This window comes from Polyodon spathula, chromosome 18 (genome assembly GCF_017654505.1).
Source record: "Polyodon spathula isolate WHYD16114869_AA chromosome 18, ASM1765450v1, whole genome shotgun sequence".
Lineage (NCBI taxonomy): Eukaryota > Metazoa > Chordata > Actinopteri > Acipenseriformes > Polyodontidae > Polyodon > Polyodon spathula.
The window spans coordinates 17,354,790-17,372,852 of NC_054551.1; the positions used below are offsets into that span (position 1 = coordinate 17,354,790).

At 40.6% G+C, this 18,063-nt stretch overlaps 1 protein-coding gene across 1 annotated transcript in view; it reads left to right on the forward strand.

Annotated features, from left to right (window-relative positions):
* The window catches only part of qsox1 (quiescin Q6 sulfhydryl oxidase 1), a 52,023-nt gene that overhangs the window by 17,610 nt on the left and 16,350 nt on the right, over positions 1–18,063 (forward strand). The window contains exons 6-9 of the mRNA XM_041278442.1: positions 3,932–4,077; positions 7,856–7,990; positions 8,874–9,003; positions 17,774–17,896. Coding sequence (XP_041134376.1) covers positions 3,932–4,077; positions 7,856–7,990; positions 8,874–9,003; positions 17,774–17,896 — 534 coding nt within the window. The remainder of the gene's footprint in view (positions 1–3,931; positions 4,078–7,855; positions 7,991–8,873; positions 9,004–17,773; positions 17,897–18,063) is intronic.

Sequence of the window (18,063 nt, forward strand, 5' to 3'; positions counted from 1 at the left end):
TCATTATTACATGAACTATGGAAAAATCTGTCCATCTATCTTTATGTACATACCTTTATCAAAAATGTAATTCTTACCTCGTAACTCCACATGCAATGGGCCTCATTCACTAAACAGCAGTAACGTGTTTTGCACGCAGTGAGCCCCATTCACTAACCAGTGGCAGACAACCTAGTGCGTGGAAAAAAAAGTGAGTGGAAAAAGTACAGCGTTCAAGTAATTTAAATGTAATGAATAATGTTAATGGGTGGAAATTTATGCAAATTACATCACAAAATACCACCAGGGAGGTATTTGATATGCAAACCATATTCACTTAAGGGCACTAACTTTCCTAGGTGCCTCAACGTGTGTTAAAAATACTGCTTATTGAAACCAGGAGGTGTAATTACTAAATCACACCATATATAGGGCAGAGCTGTGCTAGCGCAGTGTGTGTGAAAAATGGAGGTGGTACTGAGTCACAGAACCAGGAGAAGAGCGCAAATGAGAGCAGGAGGGCGAGAAGAAGGGTCAAGGAGAGAGGATTAAAGATCAGGCAGACGTCACTAGGGCTGTGTGAGGAGGAGGCAGTAACTAGATACTGATTGAGCACAGATCATACCAGCCTTAAATGAGGAGATTAAATCTGATCTAGAGCCACTTACAGATAGAGTCCTCCAATGCCAGGTCTAGTGATATTGCTGTGCACACTACATTATTGAGCATCTTGGCACAGCACACGACTCGTACATCCTCAGACAGTCCAGGATAAATGAAGATTACGAGGCAGGTGTATATGGAGCTGGTTGGCTTCTTGGTAAGTTTCATAGTGTGCTGATGTTCATTCTTGCTTAGGTGATGCTGGTTATGGGATCAGACTCTGTCTGCTTACATCATTGTCAGACCCCAGAAGGCAGACAGAGAGTTGGTACAATACAGCACACATGGCTACACGCTGTTATTGAGTGTACATTTGGAGTGTTAAAAAGTCGCTTCAGATGTTTAGGTAGATCTGGTGGTGTGCTACAGTATAGCCCTGGGACTATGTGTACACCCATTTTTGCATACTGCATTCTGCATAACATAGCTGTCAACAATGCACTACCAGGGGCAAGTGATGCGAACATTGATGAGGACCCCCTGCACAGGACAGAGGCACACAGCATGGCTAGTGGGAGAATAGTGAGAGGACGTGTCATCCACAATTATTTTCAATGTAAGCACACAATATAATTCAATGTACAAGACTGACAAAACAAATAGAGGATATACCTTGCGTCATGCACTTAAATACCAACGCCATAAGTAAGTGCAGAGTTAGAGGGGCAACAGAGCCAATCAGAACCGTACTTACCTTTTCTTTTGAGTGCCCCTGTTATACTGTAATAAAGTATGTTAACCTCGTGCAGAATTGTGCGCACTGTGACAACTTACAAATGAATAATTAGCTGGCTTTATTTGTGCATATAATTAGATTAGTGAATAGAGTGGCCACTGCTTCATTTTTGCACGCAGTATGGCTTCCCCTGTGATGTGGTAATTCTGGTCATTTTCCACTGTTTAGTGAATGAGGACCAAAGTGAACTCCTGGTCTCCATGTTGCGTTCACTTGGGTACAGACTCAGTATAGTCTTGTGTTTTTACGTTTTTTGTTTGTTTTTGCTGTTAGTAAAAAATAAATAAAAAAAGGTCATTTTTTCTTCTCCCTCCCCCCTATTTAACTTTCAGCTTCTTATTTCTTTCTGGGTTTTGCTTTTTATATTTTTTATTTATTTATTATTTATTTTATTATTTTATTTATATTTATATTTGTCTGTCTCAAGTATGGACTCAGTTTAGGCAGTCGTGTTTGTTTTTTTGTTTGTTTGTGTTTAATAATAAAAAAGACGTCTCTCTCCCTCTTGTAGCTTTCAGCTAGTTATTTTTTTCTGGGTTTCACTTTTCTGATTAGTGGGTCTGTTTTCCCTTTGTACGCTGTTTGTACTCACTGTGGTTTCACTGTCTGGTAGTATGGATTTGTGTTTATTGCATGTCAATATGTCAGCACGGCAACACAAAGGGGAAGGGCTCCTTCGTCCCAGCTCAGTGATCAGCAAAAACAACAGAAACACCTAGAAGCCCCCAGGAACAGTAGAGCTCCACCATGTCTCCCCTGAGGAAGTGGTCTTGCAAGTCTACACACTCATGCCTATAAAGTCAGCTGTAGCCACTGCGGAGATTCCAGCCTCCACTGCTCAGTCGCCTCCTTCCCAGGCCATGATTCCTCCGATGACCAAGGAGCAGTTCTTCCAGTGGCCTCTTCACCTGCATACACCTATGCTGATGCTGTTTTGGGAAGAATTACTTCATCTCTCAATGTCAATACCTAAACCAAAACAGAATATGATTTCCTCATCATCTTTGATGCAAAAAATGCACAAAAGAGGTATTTGAAGGGTCCCCCTTCTGGAGGCCTGTTGGGGCTATATGGGAGAAACCTGCTTCCTTTGCACCATGTCTCCCTCGAGTAGATACATTGTACAAGGTACCAGCAGGCCACAAAGATTACTTAACAGCCAAGCTGGATACCATCCTGGCTACACCAGCTGCAGGTTCACCCTTCAGGTGCTGCACACCAGATCATGCATGAGGACAAGAGGAGGGCAGTATGTCACCAGGATCCACCTGCAGTCTGCATGTGATACCATTGACACCAACATCAGGGCTGTGGGGAATGCTGTCGCTGCGAGGAGGTGCTTTCAAATGAACACATCTACACTCACAGCAGACACACCAGCCAAGCTGTTGGGGTTACCTTTTCAAGATGGTCTCCAATGTGGCACTGGTCTCCCTGCCCCATATGAGGGAAGCAAGACAGGCTATCGATCCTGTTCGGTAGCTGGGAGAGGCGCACCCCCCAGTTGGGGGTTTTACAGCAGGCAGATGTCTTTCCACTTTTCAGGCCTATACAGGCAAATGGAGAGAAACTGATCTCTGGGGTGATTTAAAATTACTGCACCACATGGATCTCTTTCTATCTTATTTCTTTTAATACCTCTGCAAAGGATATTAATGCTGTGTGTGTAGCAGTGATCACCACAGCAGAGGATATTAATGCTGTGTGTGTGTGTGTGTGTAAGAGATTCTCACCACTGCAGAGCATATTAGTGCTGTGTGTGTAAGACATTCTCAACACTGCAGAGGATATTAATGCAGTGTGTGTGTGTGTAAGAGATTCTCAACACTGCAGAGGATATTAATGCAGTGTGTGTGTGTGTAAGAGATTCTCAACACTGCAGAGGATATTAATGCAGTGTGTGTAAGAGATTCTCAACACTGCAGAGGATATTAATGCAGTGTGTGTGTAAGAGATTCTCAACACTGCAGAGGATATTAATGATGTGTGTGTGTAAGAGATTCTCAACACTGCAGAGGATAGTAATGCAGTGTGTGTGTAAGAGATTCTCACCACTGCAGAGGATAGTAATGCTGTGTGTGATTGTGTTTTTAGGTTGTATTTTGGTCTGGATTGCTTAGGCTCCTTGATTTTTTTTATAGCTGTTCAAAATGAGTTTCAAGACTTAAAAGCCCCATTAGCTTACATTGAAGTATAACATCATCTAGCATAGGATTGAGTGCTGTACTTGTGGAGTATGTGCTGTACTGGTGGAGTTCATACTTACATAGAATACTGCATACCCCACTTCACAGTCTCTTTCAATGCAGAACGCATTGGTATTGAAGTATCATTTCAGAAAAGTAGTGGAAGAGAACACATACATCAATTTTCTTACCAAATAAAAACGATGAGGCTATACCATTATCGTTTATGGTTTTAAATGCTAATTTGCAATGACGTTTATCAATGTTTGGAACAAAGAATTCTATGACGACCATTTATAATCTCATAAAGTTGTGGGTACCTGTGTTTTAGCTCCAGTTAATGTGTGGTATCCCTGTCTGTCTCCAGGTGACCATGGACCTGCTGCAGTATGAGAATATCGCGGTGCGCAGGGTCCTGCGCTCTGAAGAGGCGCTGGTCTCCAAGCTGAAAGTCACACACTTTCCATCCTGCTATCTCCATTTCCCCAACAAGACCTTCTCCCGGCTCAGCGTGTAAGTGACGTAGTGGGGTGAGGACAGTTCCAAACTGCTCCCTAGCAAAACCACATTGGCACGAGACATTACTCTTTCTGTTTTCCATACTTCCATATCTTCTGTAAAGGCAAAGACAATCTGTCAAAAAGATATAAAATTATTTAACGGCAGCTTAGTTTCTCTCAGAAATATGCTTAACTAATAAAAAAAAGTATACTAAATTCAATGTACCCTGGCCGACTAAAATTAAAAACTGGTTTGTAGTGTAGGAGGGCAGGGCTTTTTTTTGCCTATTTAGCCCCAATCACTTCTCATTTTATATTGAAATGTACAGCTATCCCTTAATAGATAACAGTTTCCTCTTCAAAGAAGTATCTGCCACTGTAGAAAGACACGTGGAATACATGTTCAGCATTTTACTTCCAAAAATAAGGTTCTCTAACAGTGACTCTCAAGACTAATCTGACATTGTGTGATGCCAACATATTAAAATAATTGTAGCTAATAAAGTAGCTGCATACATTTTCTCCACATCGATTCATTATATAGATCTCAAATGTGCAGTTACAAAAAAAAAAAAAAAAAAAAAAGTTTTACCAAACATGTATTTTTGTTTTAAAACATGATATCTGGTATTGCACTAGGTAAAAGAAATCTCTGTTTGCAAGAGATGCTTTTGCACTTCCCGGGTTATTTCACCTAGAAGTTGAAATTGTCCCCACCCCTTCTCTAGTGTCTTTCCTGTCAGTAACCAATCAGCTACTCCCCCTCTTGATTGACATGCTTTCAGACAGTATGTTGCTTCGACCCAGAAGACACTGCTGGGGTGGAATTACCAAGGAGGTGAAGCAGTAACAACTTCCTGGAGTGCAAAGCAAGCAAGCAAGCAAGCAAGCAAGCAAGCAACTTTTAAGTAAAATACATGTTTTCTATAACATGTGTTTCATATTTGTAGCTAATGGAAGTGCAAATGGGTTTGATTAATGGAATTATTTTCCTAGCAACAATGAATAAAACAGGCGGGAGATGTCCCACCCCAGAGTATCACAACCCAGGTTTGTCATTTTTTGTTGGTCAGAGTATATATCTAGGTTTTTTTTTCTTCAGATGTTGGCAGCTATGACTAAAACAATGAAACCCATTTGACCATTTCTCTTCCAGTGATTTTCCCACTTGCTGCAATGTCTGCCAGCTGAGAGTGTATATATTCCCTTCTCAATGAAACAATGCACTTGTCAAACTAATATTCGTTTACCGCCTTCGAGCAGATGGCAGGATCAGATATGATCACTGATAATTTTCCCCTTCGGCAACCCTGCAATAAAAACACAAGACCTATTTTCCTGTTGCCACCTCTGCTCTTCAATTATCAAATGTTTCCCAGGAGAGTGCCCTGGGCCTACGTAAAACACTGCAGCCTGGGACTCAATTACACTTGACTCGGGCCCAGCTGTCCCTAGAGCACAGCAACCCGTTTCCACAGGCCTGTGGAAGCAGGGAGATGCTGTGTGCTTGGGAGACAGTCTGTGACAGATTCAGAACCAGCAATATCAATCATCCATTCAGTGAAGTGTGCTGCAATATCAATCATCCATTCAGTGAAGTGTGTTGCCATCTGCTTTGGAGTTTTTCGTGGGCCATTTGGCAGATGAGCTGCGGCATAAAAAATAGCATTGTTTTCATGCAACAGATTAAAATCTCCCCCCCCTGTGTACCAGGGAGAAATATGTATATATCTATAATAAATCATTTTTGTGCATTTGTGAAGCAATGGGTTTTCTCTGCCAAGTTATCAAACAAAAAACAAAAAGAAAATCAGGGTTTTTCATATGCCTTTGTTGTGTAAATCTGGGAAATCCTTGGCAATTAATATATTGCCTAAATTATGCATTTCTTTTACACACTGCTTCCATAAACTGATTTTTCTTCCTGTCAAGGATCTTAGCTGTTTTTTGCATAACACTTAATATTTGTCATGCTGACTAGCAAAGTATCTTGTTTTGCACAGTATTTTAAAGTTCAAGGTATTTGTTGTTCAGATTGCTTGCTTACTAAATATCTTGAGATATGCTAATTATTTTAATTATTATTTTAATTAATTATTTTAAGCCATCGCACAAGAGGGATATTAAAGGTTCTGACACATTGGTTTATTTTATTCAAGAGTAAGTAAGTAGTGAACTCTTATTTTTCTATTATTTACCAATGTTTATTTATTTATTTGATAAGTCTGTGTTAAGGGCCATTCACACTATAGTGTGTTTTTCCCCTGAAAAATGGAACCCATACAAGTGAATATAACCTTGCAGACTGAGTAAACTCTAAGAAATGGTTGGCAAAATACGCCATGAAAAATCGAAACAGGTTTGATTTTCGGACAAAAAGCAGTGCGATTCCCACCCTATCCTAGTTTTGGATAACATTTTGACTGTGCAAAATAAATCAGGTGCAAGCTGCAGTGTGGTTCTTGCTTGAAAAAGAAGAAAGGCAAAGTAGAATGTGTTGCGTTACCCCCAGTAAACAAACAATGGGGAACCCAAGGGGAGTACCACGACTTGTGCAGGTGCTGAAATTGTGTTAGAGCAGGTTTTTAAATACTTTCGAAAGTTTGAAAACCTCCTGAACATCGTGGGCCAGTCATCTCCAAGAGAGATACTTGGTACCAGATTCATCAAGCATGAATAAAGGGTGGCAATGTACCTGAGGTACAGGTGGCAATCGTTAATATAAATGATCCATTACAGAAAACTAATTTTTTTATTGAGATGGTGCTGGCAGAGTATACAAAAGTGATATACATTTGTATGGTTAATTTGTAAAATCTGTACATTTCTAACCGGTTAATGTCCACATTTACTAAATTTATAAAATGAAATGAAAAAATAGTTTATAGCACTATAAACTCTTTCCACAAACGTGCACTCCCCTGACTGTAGTGTATGACTCACCCTGCAGGAGTCAGGGGTGTGAATGTCTTCAAGAGCATCTACCTGAGTTCAGGAGCTTGCTAGAGCCATATGTAATGTAGTAAGAGCCATAGCCATGTAGTTGAGTTCTGTTTTCCTAGTAGTACATATCAGTGCTGTATCTGGCACTGGCACTGAAACACTGACTGGTCTAACCTATTGCATACATCTGGAACTAGACTGGAGAGAAGCTCCTGAACTTGTAGTCAAAGCACCTCAACTCAGAACTCTTAATAACTGTAAATACCATGAAAAGATAAGGGCACATCTAAAAAAAAAAGGAAAGCACGCACATTACTTGAACAAATCCTTAATTGAATTCAAATGTGTTTCAAGCTATACAAAGTATCCCTTTAACCATGATAAAAAAGCAAGTTATATTGTTCTGGTAAATCTTTACCCAAAAATCCCCCCCCCCCCAAAAAAAAAAAAAAAAAAAAACTGAAATGTTGATATAAGATTAAGCACAGTAAAATGTTTTCTATATTTCATGAAGCTGTAGCAGTTTGGGCTGTTTCTTTGTTGTATCTTTAATTTCATAAACGGCGCAGTCAAGTCCTGATCATAGGAGATAAGATAACAAATGACATTATACAAATTGTATTGTAAATTGTATTGTGAGATAGGGCAGTTATAAGGATTATACTCATCACTGCTTTCTGAAGCAGGCTGTTGAATCGACACCCTGAGGAAGAGCACTGCAGTTCCTGTCTGTATCTGTATTTTAAACTAGGTTTTCAATCATCTCCAAACAAGATCAAACCAGGCTCCACATTACCAGAAAGATGTGTTTTTGTTCTCATTATGTATTAATAGTCTTCCTTTCCTAGGCATGTGGAGGCGCGCTTGTTTTACACTGACGCTCTGCGGATGCTGCCGGGGTTGGAGCAGAGAGGATACAAGCCCAGCGTGGCTCTGGTGCCTGAGAAGAACACCACGGCTGAGGAGTGGAGAGAGTTTAACAGGTACACCAGGCTTCAGAGTATCATCTAACCCATTCATCCTGCTGGAGTTTAACCCCTTATTATCACCCAGGTAGAGATGCAACAATTAATCCATCATTGATCTTTTATTTTACAAGCCTCTATTAAACATTTAAAGATCGATTAATTGTCCTGGTGCCCTGTTACAATATTAATTGTGTATTTACATGATATATCACATAGTTAGAAATATATATCTTGTTTGTATATTGATACAAGACCACAACGTAGCTCATTGTAGTTCACCAGGTGGTCCTTGAATGAAGAATAAGTGTGCTTTATAGTTGGTATGAATACATACTTTCCCTAGATCTTTTTCTTTTGCCTTTGTAACAACTAGTCCATCATTAAATGATCATTTGATCTTATTATGCATCATTCAAGTTGCATATTGCATTGTGACACTAGTGTATCATTACACCCCATACAATATATTGTTAGACAGGAATGCATGTTTTCAATTGTATTGAAAGGCTCTTGTGAAGACTCTTTTGTTTCCTGCTGTTCAATACTGAAGTGTTCCTCAAAAACATCAATGTTGATAAAAGCACACCGGGAGGGGGGGGGGGGGGGGGTTATTGTTGATTTAACCCCCTTCTCCATCCCCTCTTCAAAAGCAGGATCAGTGCTGAGTGATGTTACAAATCTTCCAGCACACGTATTGAGTGCTCTGATAGGGCAGAGTATATTTGACAGTGAGAAATATGGAAATTTGATTCAGCAATGTACTAATACAGCCTGCTTGTAATAGCATCAGTGCCCCTTGCTTGTACACCTGTTGTCCAGTCTATTGGAATCTGATTCCATAGGGCAGAATCAGATTGGTTTTGTTTCAAGACCCATGAGTTCCTGTTTGATGCTGCAGGTCGCGGGTGTACATGGCAGATCTGGAGTCCTCTTTGTATTACTCCCTGCGTGTGGAGGTGGGGACTCACAGCACCATCTCAGGGGAGCCGCTCAGTGCACTCAAAGCTTACATCACTGTGCTGGTCAAGGTGAGTCAACACTGGAGCAACCACACCCATTCCAGGGCTTGTGTGAGTGAGCCATGATAGGCTGAGGCTAACTGGAATAAAGAAAAATTAGGGGGCCATGACTGAAGTCTTTAAAATGTTAAATGGAGAGGACAAACCCAAAGTGCAGTGCTGAAACCAGGACCGGAGGTTGGAAATGAAGTGGAGGTAGACTTAGACAGTTAGATGGTAGGAGACACCTGTTTACACAGAGAGTGGTGAGGAGATGGAATGGGTAGCCATGCTGTAGATGCTGAATTATTGGGATCCTTTAATACCTGACTTGGTTAAGTTTTGAGAAATCTACTAAGAACTGGACGAGCTCTGATAGGCAGATTGGTCCTCTTGTTTGTACAATTGTTACAAGGGCCTCCCTCCTGTATTAATATAGATCATTACTCTAACACCCCTAACATGCGTCGTTTTCCATCTGGCAGTATGACTGAGTTAGAAGTGGCATGAAATCAGTCTACTTTGTTTCCGTTAGTAGCACCAAGCCAGTTTCAATTGGAACTGCTTCAGCCCCAGTTAAGATTGCGGCTCGCTGGCTGAAATTGGTCTCTGAACTGGTACAATTGCAGGAGAGCAAGAATAAAAGGACCAGTTGCGTACAGAGCTTGTATGGGGGCACTGACGTTAAACAAGATAATGCGTTTCTTTGTACGGCTGAGCAATGCATTTCTACTGTGTGCAGCGTGCAATTGGAGGAAAACAATGTACTTTTTGACAGTGACCAGCAGAGGGAGACAAAAGCTTGATTGAGCAAAAAAAGGGTTTTACAGGTATGACAGGGAAGAGGAAATGACTCTTGAGACAGCCAGGCTTGCTAGAAACCATAGCCTCTGTCAGTTCTTTATGTACTGGAAACTGGAGTGTGGAAGGTGTATGTAAACCATACAGGGGTCATGTTTGAATGTATAGCTCTATTAAACCATATTGAATATTTTATTTCTGCATTTGTTTGAAACTTTAATAGTCCCTTTTAGTCCTGGGTTTATGGAAACAATCTACACATTTAGTTGTTATCTGCTGGACAGCATTTCTATTAAATATTCAATTATTTAATTATTATGAGTGCTATCAAGACATGTTTTTGAACATGTTTTTATGAACTCCTACTCTGCCTATTTCAATTAATTTCAGTCCATTTGAATTGATAATAAAACAATAAAACAACTAATAAAATTTCCAATATAGAATTCTGACAGTAAAACAGGTAAAACACTACAATTCCAGGATGAAAATGATGCCTAATCCACTGCAATACATTCAACAGTAGTACGTACTTTGAGTGCCAGTCCTTTGACTCAATATGGAACTATTAGTCCATCAGTTTTTAAACAAAATTAAGCCCCCCTTTTCATTAGGAAGAATTGTCTGCCACTCCCAGCTCATCAGAGCTCAGTGGGAGAGCAGGATATTTACAAACACAAGCCATTAGGAAGTTTGTGTACAGTCACAGCTGTGACTCTGTAACACACTGTCAGCTAGTCCATAAACCAGCTCAGTATTTGTATCTTGTTAATTATGCTTTCCCTATTGGCTGCTGATGAGGGCAGCACCTCCCCATCTCATGAATTCTCCCCAGGGAGGTGTTGGCAAGCCTGTGCATTACATGCAGCCTGTCCTGTGATAGACGCACACTCCCTGTGCATTAACTGCACACTGCCCTGTGATACCAGCACACTCCCTGCAGAGCTGTGCATTACCTGCAGCCTGCCCTGTGAACGCATTTCCAGTATTATTGAATTATACAGTATTGTGAAATGTTTAATTGCATAACTGATAGCAAGAGAAAAAACTATCTAAGATTCTAATATTGACATAAAAAATAGTTTCATATTACAAAAAGAATGACTGATTACAGAAATGTTCGCTCTTGCTATATCTATGTATCAGTAATTGTGCTCTTTCAATCAGCAATTGCAATTATAGGTAAAATAACTTTGATAATGTATCAGACTCCACTGAAATGATCAATATCAAAAGTAGGGGCCTCGAAGTCCCTGGAAATCTGTGGTAGAGGAATATCCTAAGCAAGAGTCAGAACAGTTGGATAAGCAATTCTCTGGACATGTAATTAAAGCTATTTTAAGATGTACCTGGCAGGCCACATTGCTGTAGAAACAATTTTTTTAGGTGAATTTAAGAGTAAAATATTCAACCTAAATGAGATGTTGGGTACCACTGCACTTATAGGAATCTTTTAAAGAGGAGCCAGTTTCCTATTCAGGTATACCGAGTTCTCATAGGTAGACCGGCGGTGTAAGTCGGATAAAACAGGCAACAACAGTTCCACCTCACGGCACCACAAACCAGCACAGATCTGTAATGCTTACAGTCATTTCAAGTTTAATTTAAAGTCCAGAAATGATAGCTGGTGATTTAAGATCAGACATGAACAGTAAATGCTCTTATCAGCATCTTCTAGACAGCAGCTTGTTTAAGCTGTCTGTTAAATTTCACATAAGCGGTACAGGAAGGCTCGTGCTTCATGGTCAGAATTGAAACTTGTTTTCCATCTTGCTGTACCTCTATATAAATAACTTATGTTCAAGTGAAACCCGTAGGGGCTGATTTGATCCACTTACACCCTGCTGATACAAGCCATCCTTGGATTGTATCTCTGGGAAGCATCCTGAATTGCATCAAGCTTCCTGGGACAGCCCTGGAAAGGAGAGCTGGCTGTAGTCCTGGGTCATTCCTCAGTGCAGGTACATCTTCACAACTGGAAATATCATATTCCGTACTACTGTAAATGTCATGGTATCCCTGAATACAAAAGTATACCTTCTTCAAAAATTGGACAAAAGACACGACGTCCCGGAAGTGCAGTGGCACCCCAGCTGATATCCACTTACTACCGATGTTTGTTCTTGTTTGTACCTTTAACGGTGACGTCTTAGACTGAGTTTTCATTGAATGCTGGATATACCAAGATCTTTAGTTAGCAAACAGTCTGGGAGTGGTAACACATGCATCAAATGCCACAAAGCAATGTTTGAATCCCTTATGGAGGGACTGTGCAGGCTTGGCCATCTCTTTGCTCAGTGTTTGAATCCCTTATGGAGGGACTGTGCAGGCTTGGCCAGCTCTTTGCTCAGTGTTGAATCCCTTATGGAGGGACTGTGCATGCTTGGCCAGCTCTTTGCTCAGTGTTGAATCCCTTATGGAGGGACTGTGCAGGCTTGGCCAGCTCTTTGCTCAGTGTTGAATCCCTTATATCCCCAGGGTGGACTGAGGTAGGATTAAAAGGGCTTTCTTTACCGAGCAAGGGGACTGATGCATTTTCTTTTGAAAAGCTCTCAGAGAGAGCTGTTTTTTCTCAACTGCTGATCTTAGTCCAGTTTGAAATGACATATTGCAGCGGTGGAGTGGATTGTCACGGTGCTGGCAGACTGGGAGAGGCTGTACCTGGCTGTGTGTGGAGAGAGACAGGCTGGGCACACAGAGCCCTGGAGATGTGCTGCGTGAACCCAGAATAAAAGTACTCTATTTGTTTTTTAAATTTTGCAATTAAAATAGAAAACATTCTTTGAATTAAGCTCCCTCACTGCAGCAGTATCCACAACAACTCAGGAGATCTGAAGGTCAGTTGCTGACCTCTGACCCCCAAGCCAATCGCCTCTACCAGGAGCTCGAGAACAGATGTGAGCCACCGGCCTTGGAAACAAGCTATTGGGTGCCCGTCATGTAGGGGCCACTGTAGCCAATCAGAGACCCCCTAATTCCAGATTTGCAACCTCTCGGTAACATAACAACCTTATGGCATATCTGTAGATTGTTTACAGCTCTGGCCAAAAGTTTTGCATATCACCCTATAGAAGTAACCAATTTTGCTTCATAAAGTCGAGTGACATCTGCTGAATAATGTTAAGTTAACATATTGAATTACCTATTGCTTTGTAGTTTTCCATATATGTAACAAAAAACTGAAAATGTGAAAATTGATTTGTGGCAGAGCAGAGCTCTGCCCTTTATAAATTGGCAGGGATGGGGTTAAATTCCCCTACCTGCCTGGGTTTGTGTTCAGGTGGCTGGGGTTGATTAGAGTAATTAACGATCAATCAGCACCCAGCCACCTGATATAAAAGGAGGCCTCAGCTTCCCATTAGGGAGAAGAGGGAGCTGAGGAAGCAAGCTGGTGTTTGTGCTTGCTGGGTTTTTTTTTGGTTTGCTGTTTTGTGGGTTTTTTTTTTTTTTGTATTTTCTGATCCAGTGAAGGCATCGCCCAGCCTGGAAACCTTTATTTTTGTAAGTCTTGTTCTGTATCTTTCTATTTGTGCTTAAATACCTTTGTTTTGGCCCTTGTGCCCTTTTATTTTGTGTTTATTTATAATAAAAGTATTATTTTTTTGAACTGCAGTCTCTCTCTGGGCCTCTGTCCACTCGCCAGCCGGTCACATGATTTTACTCCATTTTTCTACCCGTTCAACCGAACGCTTCTTTTCACTCTGCAGGCCCTCCATGCAGCCAACCCAGAGCTACGGCGTCGGAGGACAACGAAGCTCTGGGCAGCTTACAGGTGGTGCGTGGTGAGCTGAGGACATCCTGGCCACCTAAGCCCCGCCCCCCCTCTCTCTGGGCAGTGCTTGGCCAACTGTGCGCCACCCCCTAGGAGCTCCCGTCCACGGTTGGCAGTGGAATAGCCTGGACTCAAACCGGTGACCTCCAGGCTATAGGGTGCATCCTACACTCCACACGGAGCATCTTTACCGGATTTTAAAATCTAACATGAAATGCTGCACTACAATTATAGCTTCCAGTAGACTTTTGCAATATAATTGTGTGGTTTCTTTGATTACACTGTGTTGCTAATGTGTAAATAAAAGATCTAAATTATAAGAAGAAACTTGCCCAAAGCAGTTATAAACAACCAATTTCTTAATCAAAACCAGGCAGGGAATAACCAGCAGTCATAAATGCTGTGAGAAAATGCATTTATTAAATACCACTGAAAACAAGCATGTGCATATTATTTTATATTGAAATATATAGAAAGCGTTGAATTAAATTGTTAGAGTCTGACATTTGTCATCACAAAATAAATCAAAATGGAACAGTTTTAGTTTAGCCACATGACAGCAAAGGGAGGCAGGTGTTACTGGCTGCATACAGTAGCTATGGGAGGCTCCAGTTAGGGCATCAGGGTGATTCATCTATCAAAGAATGTTTAAAAAGTCTTTGAAAATGAAAATCATAGCAATCAGTAATCGATTAAACCATTAATCTTATACTTAGAAGTATCTTTTTCATGATACAGACAGCTCTATATTTGCATTTGTGGTGGAGGATGGACGTTCCTAACATACTTGTTTTTGATAATATTTCTTATATCAGCAAAAAAAAAAAATGTGTGTATATATATATATATATATATATATATATATATATATATATATATATTGATTGATTGATATCAGTAACTGTGTATTAAATATGAAACACTCTTCCGGCTCAGAATGCATTCACAGACAGGGCTGTACAAACAGTACAAGGCTTTGGAGAAAGGGAATTGCTTTGGAGCAGTGTTTATGCATCAGACAATGACATTTGACTTTAGTAAATCAAAGGGCACTTTTGTTTTGAATGCGTTTAATGGGTTCCTCTGTGCAAGCGTGATAGATTGGTCCAGGTTCCAGAGCTCTGAAAGGGAACAGATGGCGCGTGTAAATGGAAGTAACTCTGCAGTGGCACAAATTAAAAAGTTGTACCTCAGGGATTGCTAACAAACCTGTTTTTATGAGAGTTATAAATGATTTGGCAGGAGCCATGGCATCATTGTGAAGCATGCTTCTACATTATCTTTATTTATTTATTGCTTCTACTGTGCGGCAAAATCTTTTAAATATTGCAGGTATGAAATACACAGAGGGGAAATATTGCTTCATCTGGGAGGGGGCAGTGGGGACTGATCATGATGCAGATCTGACCGCATTGTAGATTTAACCGTGATGCAGATCTGACCACGATGTAGATCTGACCACGATGTAGATTTAACCGTGATGCAGATCTGACCATGATATAGATTTAACCACGATGCAGATCTGACCATGATGTAGATCTGACCGTGATGTAGATCTAACCACAATGTAGATCTGACCGTGATGTAGATCTGACCACGATGTAGATCTGACCGTGTTGCAGATCTGACCATGATAAAGATTTAACCACGATTTAGATCTGACCATGATGTAGATTTAACTGTGATGCAGATCTGACCACGATTTGGATTTGGCTACGATGTAGATCTGACCACGATGTAGATCTGACCGTGTTGCAGATCTGACCATGATAAAGATTTAACCACGATGTAGATCTGACCATGATGTAGATTTAACTGTGATGCAGATCTGACCACGATTTGGATTTGGCTACGATGTAGATCTGACCGTGAAATAGATCTTACCACGATGTAGCTCTGACTGTGATGCAGATCTGACCACGATGTAGATCTGACCGCGATGTAGATCTGACCACGATGTGGATCTGATTGCAGTGTAGATGACGGGGGTTGGGTATCACAAATACCTAACGAACAAAACAATTGTTTGGTTTTTGTAAACACTTTATTTTTCACAAAACCTGTATCAGTTTGTATTGCTGGAAATGTAGGGTAGATGTGAACTAGATGGTGATGGTGCTTACTGCTAGAAAGACACTTTGGCTGCTCTACACTACATTACAGAGCAGGCAACTCAAACTGAAGAGCAGCTTCTGAACAGACCTATCAAAAAAGAAACACAGTATTTGAGTATTTGCAATAACAACCACATTATAACAAGGTAAGGGAACAGAAAGTCACTGAATTCCTTCTGGTTTCCCATGATTGTTGCTGAGTAGTTGCACACATATCATATCTCTGTAGGTCTAGTGGATCACATGACATGCTACAGGATCACTAAAAAAGGGAATTCTATTTTTCAGATATTTTGCATGGCACCATTACTATCTTTTTAAAAACTGTAAGCAAGTACTGTACAGCAGTTTTAGATTGCTAGCGACAACACCAGTATTCCATTTTCTACTTCAATTCAATCATGTAACCATATCTTCAGTGCCATTAGAATTGAAGTTTGAGCTTGCATTACAAACTGATTTTGTATATCCTATGAGGAAGCAAAAGTGAATGCACTGTTGTGACACAGGATTTAGTATGACATTTAAGTTTGGCCATCACTGCAGTTAATTTAATGTGTCATACTTTTCAATATTATAAAAGACTAGGAACAAATTAGGAAATAATAAAGCTAATCCCTGAATAGTGAATGGTAATGCGTGACAACAGGCTTTTAAACCTCTTCCCAAACTGTAATCCTTGGTGTAATGTTTGGGGTTTTGACTTGAAACACAGCGATGATGTTGCCATGGTAACACTCGTTGTTAGGCCTTGGCCTAACCATTAAATTAACAGTCAAGAATCCAGGGATTACATTTTACTTGTATCCAGGGCTCCTGCTCTTTGGTGTGCAGTTTTCAGGTTTAATGCGTTACAAGGGTTCAATCAGGGTTAGGCATTCACACATTGGTTTTGAAAAGGGAAAGATGAATGACTTCATTTCTTGGTTTTACAACACGAAAACATGGGCTGCTTAAAAGACACTAAACATACCCATTGCATTGTTCTGTCTGCTGTGCTGTGCTACTTTCAAAGACTATTTCAAAGTATAGGTAGAGACTGCTGCTTTAACTTATTCAGTTAAAAATAGTCAAATTCACCCCAGAAACCGGCAGTCGACTAACCACATGTCAGTGATTGTGAAGCGTGAGGTTTTAGATGAACGGAATTGTAGTTTCGGTTGCAATCCATCAACATGTAAATTACATTTCAGAACATTAATAAATAGCTAAATGAAGAAACAGTACATTCACAGACATCCAATACATGATTTATTCATTTTACTAATACCAGTTGCAAGTAGATGTCCTGTATGACTGTTTTTACTTCAACTAAAGGAATCTGTCAAATTGGTAGTCATTCTACCGCTAAGACCAATCACATGATAGACAACTGAGCATCTTTCTGAGAGAACGTCTAGCTTGACCAATCACATGGTACACTACTGAGAATCTTTCTGATAGAACATCTAGCTTGACCAATCACATGGCACACGACTGAACATCTTTCTGATGGAAGCCTAGCTTGATCAATCACATGGCATGTGACTAGCATCTTTCTGATAGAACGTCTAGCTTGACCAATCACATGGCACACGACTGAGCATCTTTCTGGTGGAAGCCTAGCTCGACCAATCACATAGTATATGACTGAGGATCTTTCTGATAGAACGTCTAGCTTGATCAATCACATGGTACATGACTGAGGATCTTTCTGATAGAACGTCTAGCTTGATCAATCACATGGCACACAAGACTGAGCATCTTTGTAATAGAACATCTAGCTTCAAAAAAGAGAAAAGGAAAGCAAAACATTGAAAAGATATATAAACCTGCAAATTTAAAACCAGTACAGGCTCTGTTTACAAATCTCAATACAACCCCTGATTATCAGGCATTCCCTTAGAAAAGTGACCTAAACAGAGGTATGGTAAAGCATTGTAATAAACATGAGTAAGCGTTGGTAAATTCATAACATAACCCTAGGAAAACCATGGTAAACTTTTGTAGGGGTTACCTTGGCAGTTGACCATGTCTGTATTGTAGTAATGTGCTCTAGTCAGCGTTCTGTAGCTCAGGGAGGTCAGTGCTGATGCTATAACCGGTCTCACCTGGTCTCCCCCTCTCCCTGCAGTACTTCCCAGGCCGGCCGGTGGTGATGAAGCTCCTGCGTTCCCTGGAGTCCTGGCTGAAGAGCCGTGATGACCCTGTGCTCCATTACACTACTCTGCAGACAGTGCTGGACAATGAAGCGCAGGTCAGCCCCGCCGCTTGCTTTACAGGGATCACTTCACAATATTTCATTTCTTACCTGTTCAGTATCCTGTGTGTGTGTTCACTTCACAATATTTCATTTCACCTGTTCAGTATCCTGTGTGTGTGTGTGTGTGTGTGTGTGTGTGTGTGTGTGTGTGTGTTCAGTAG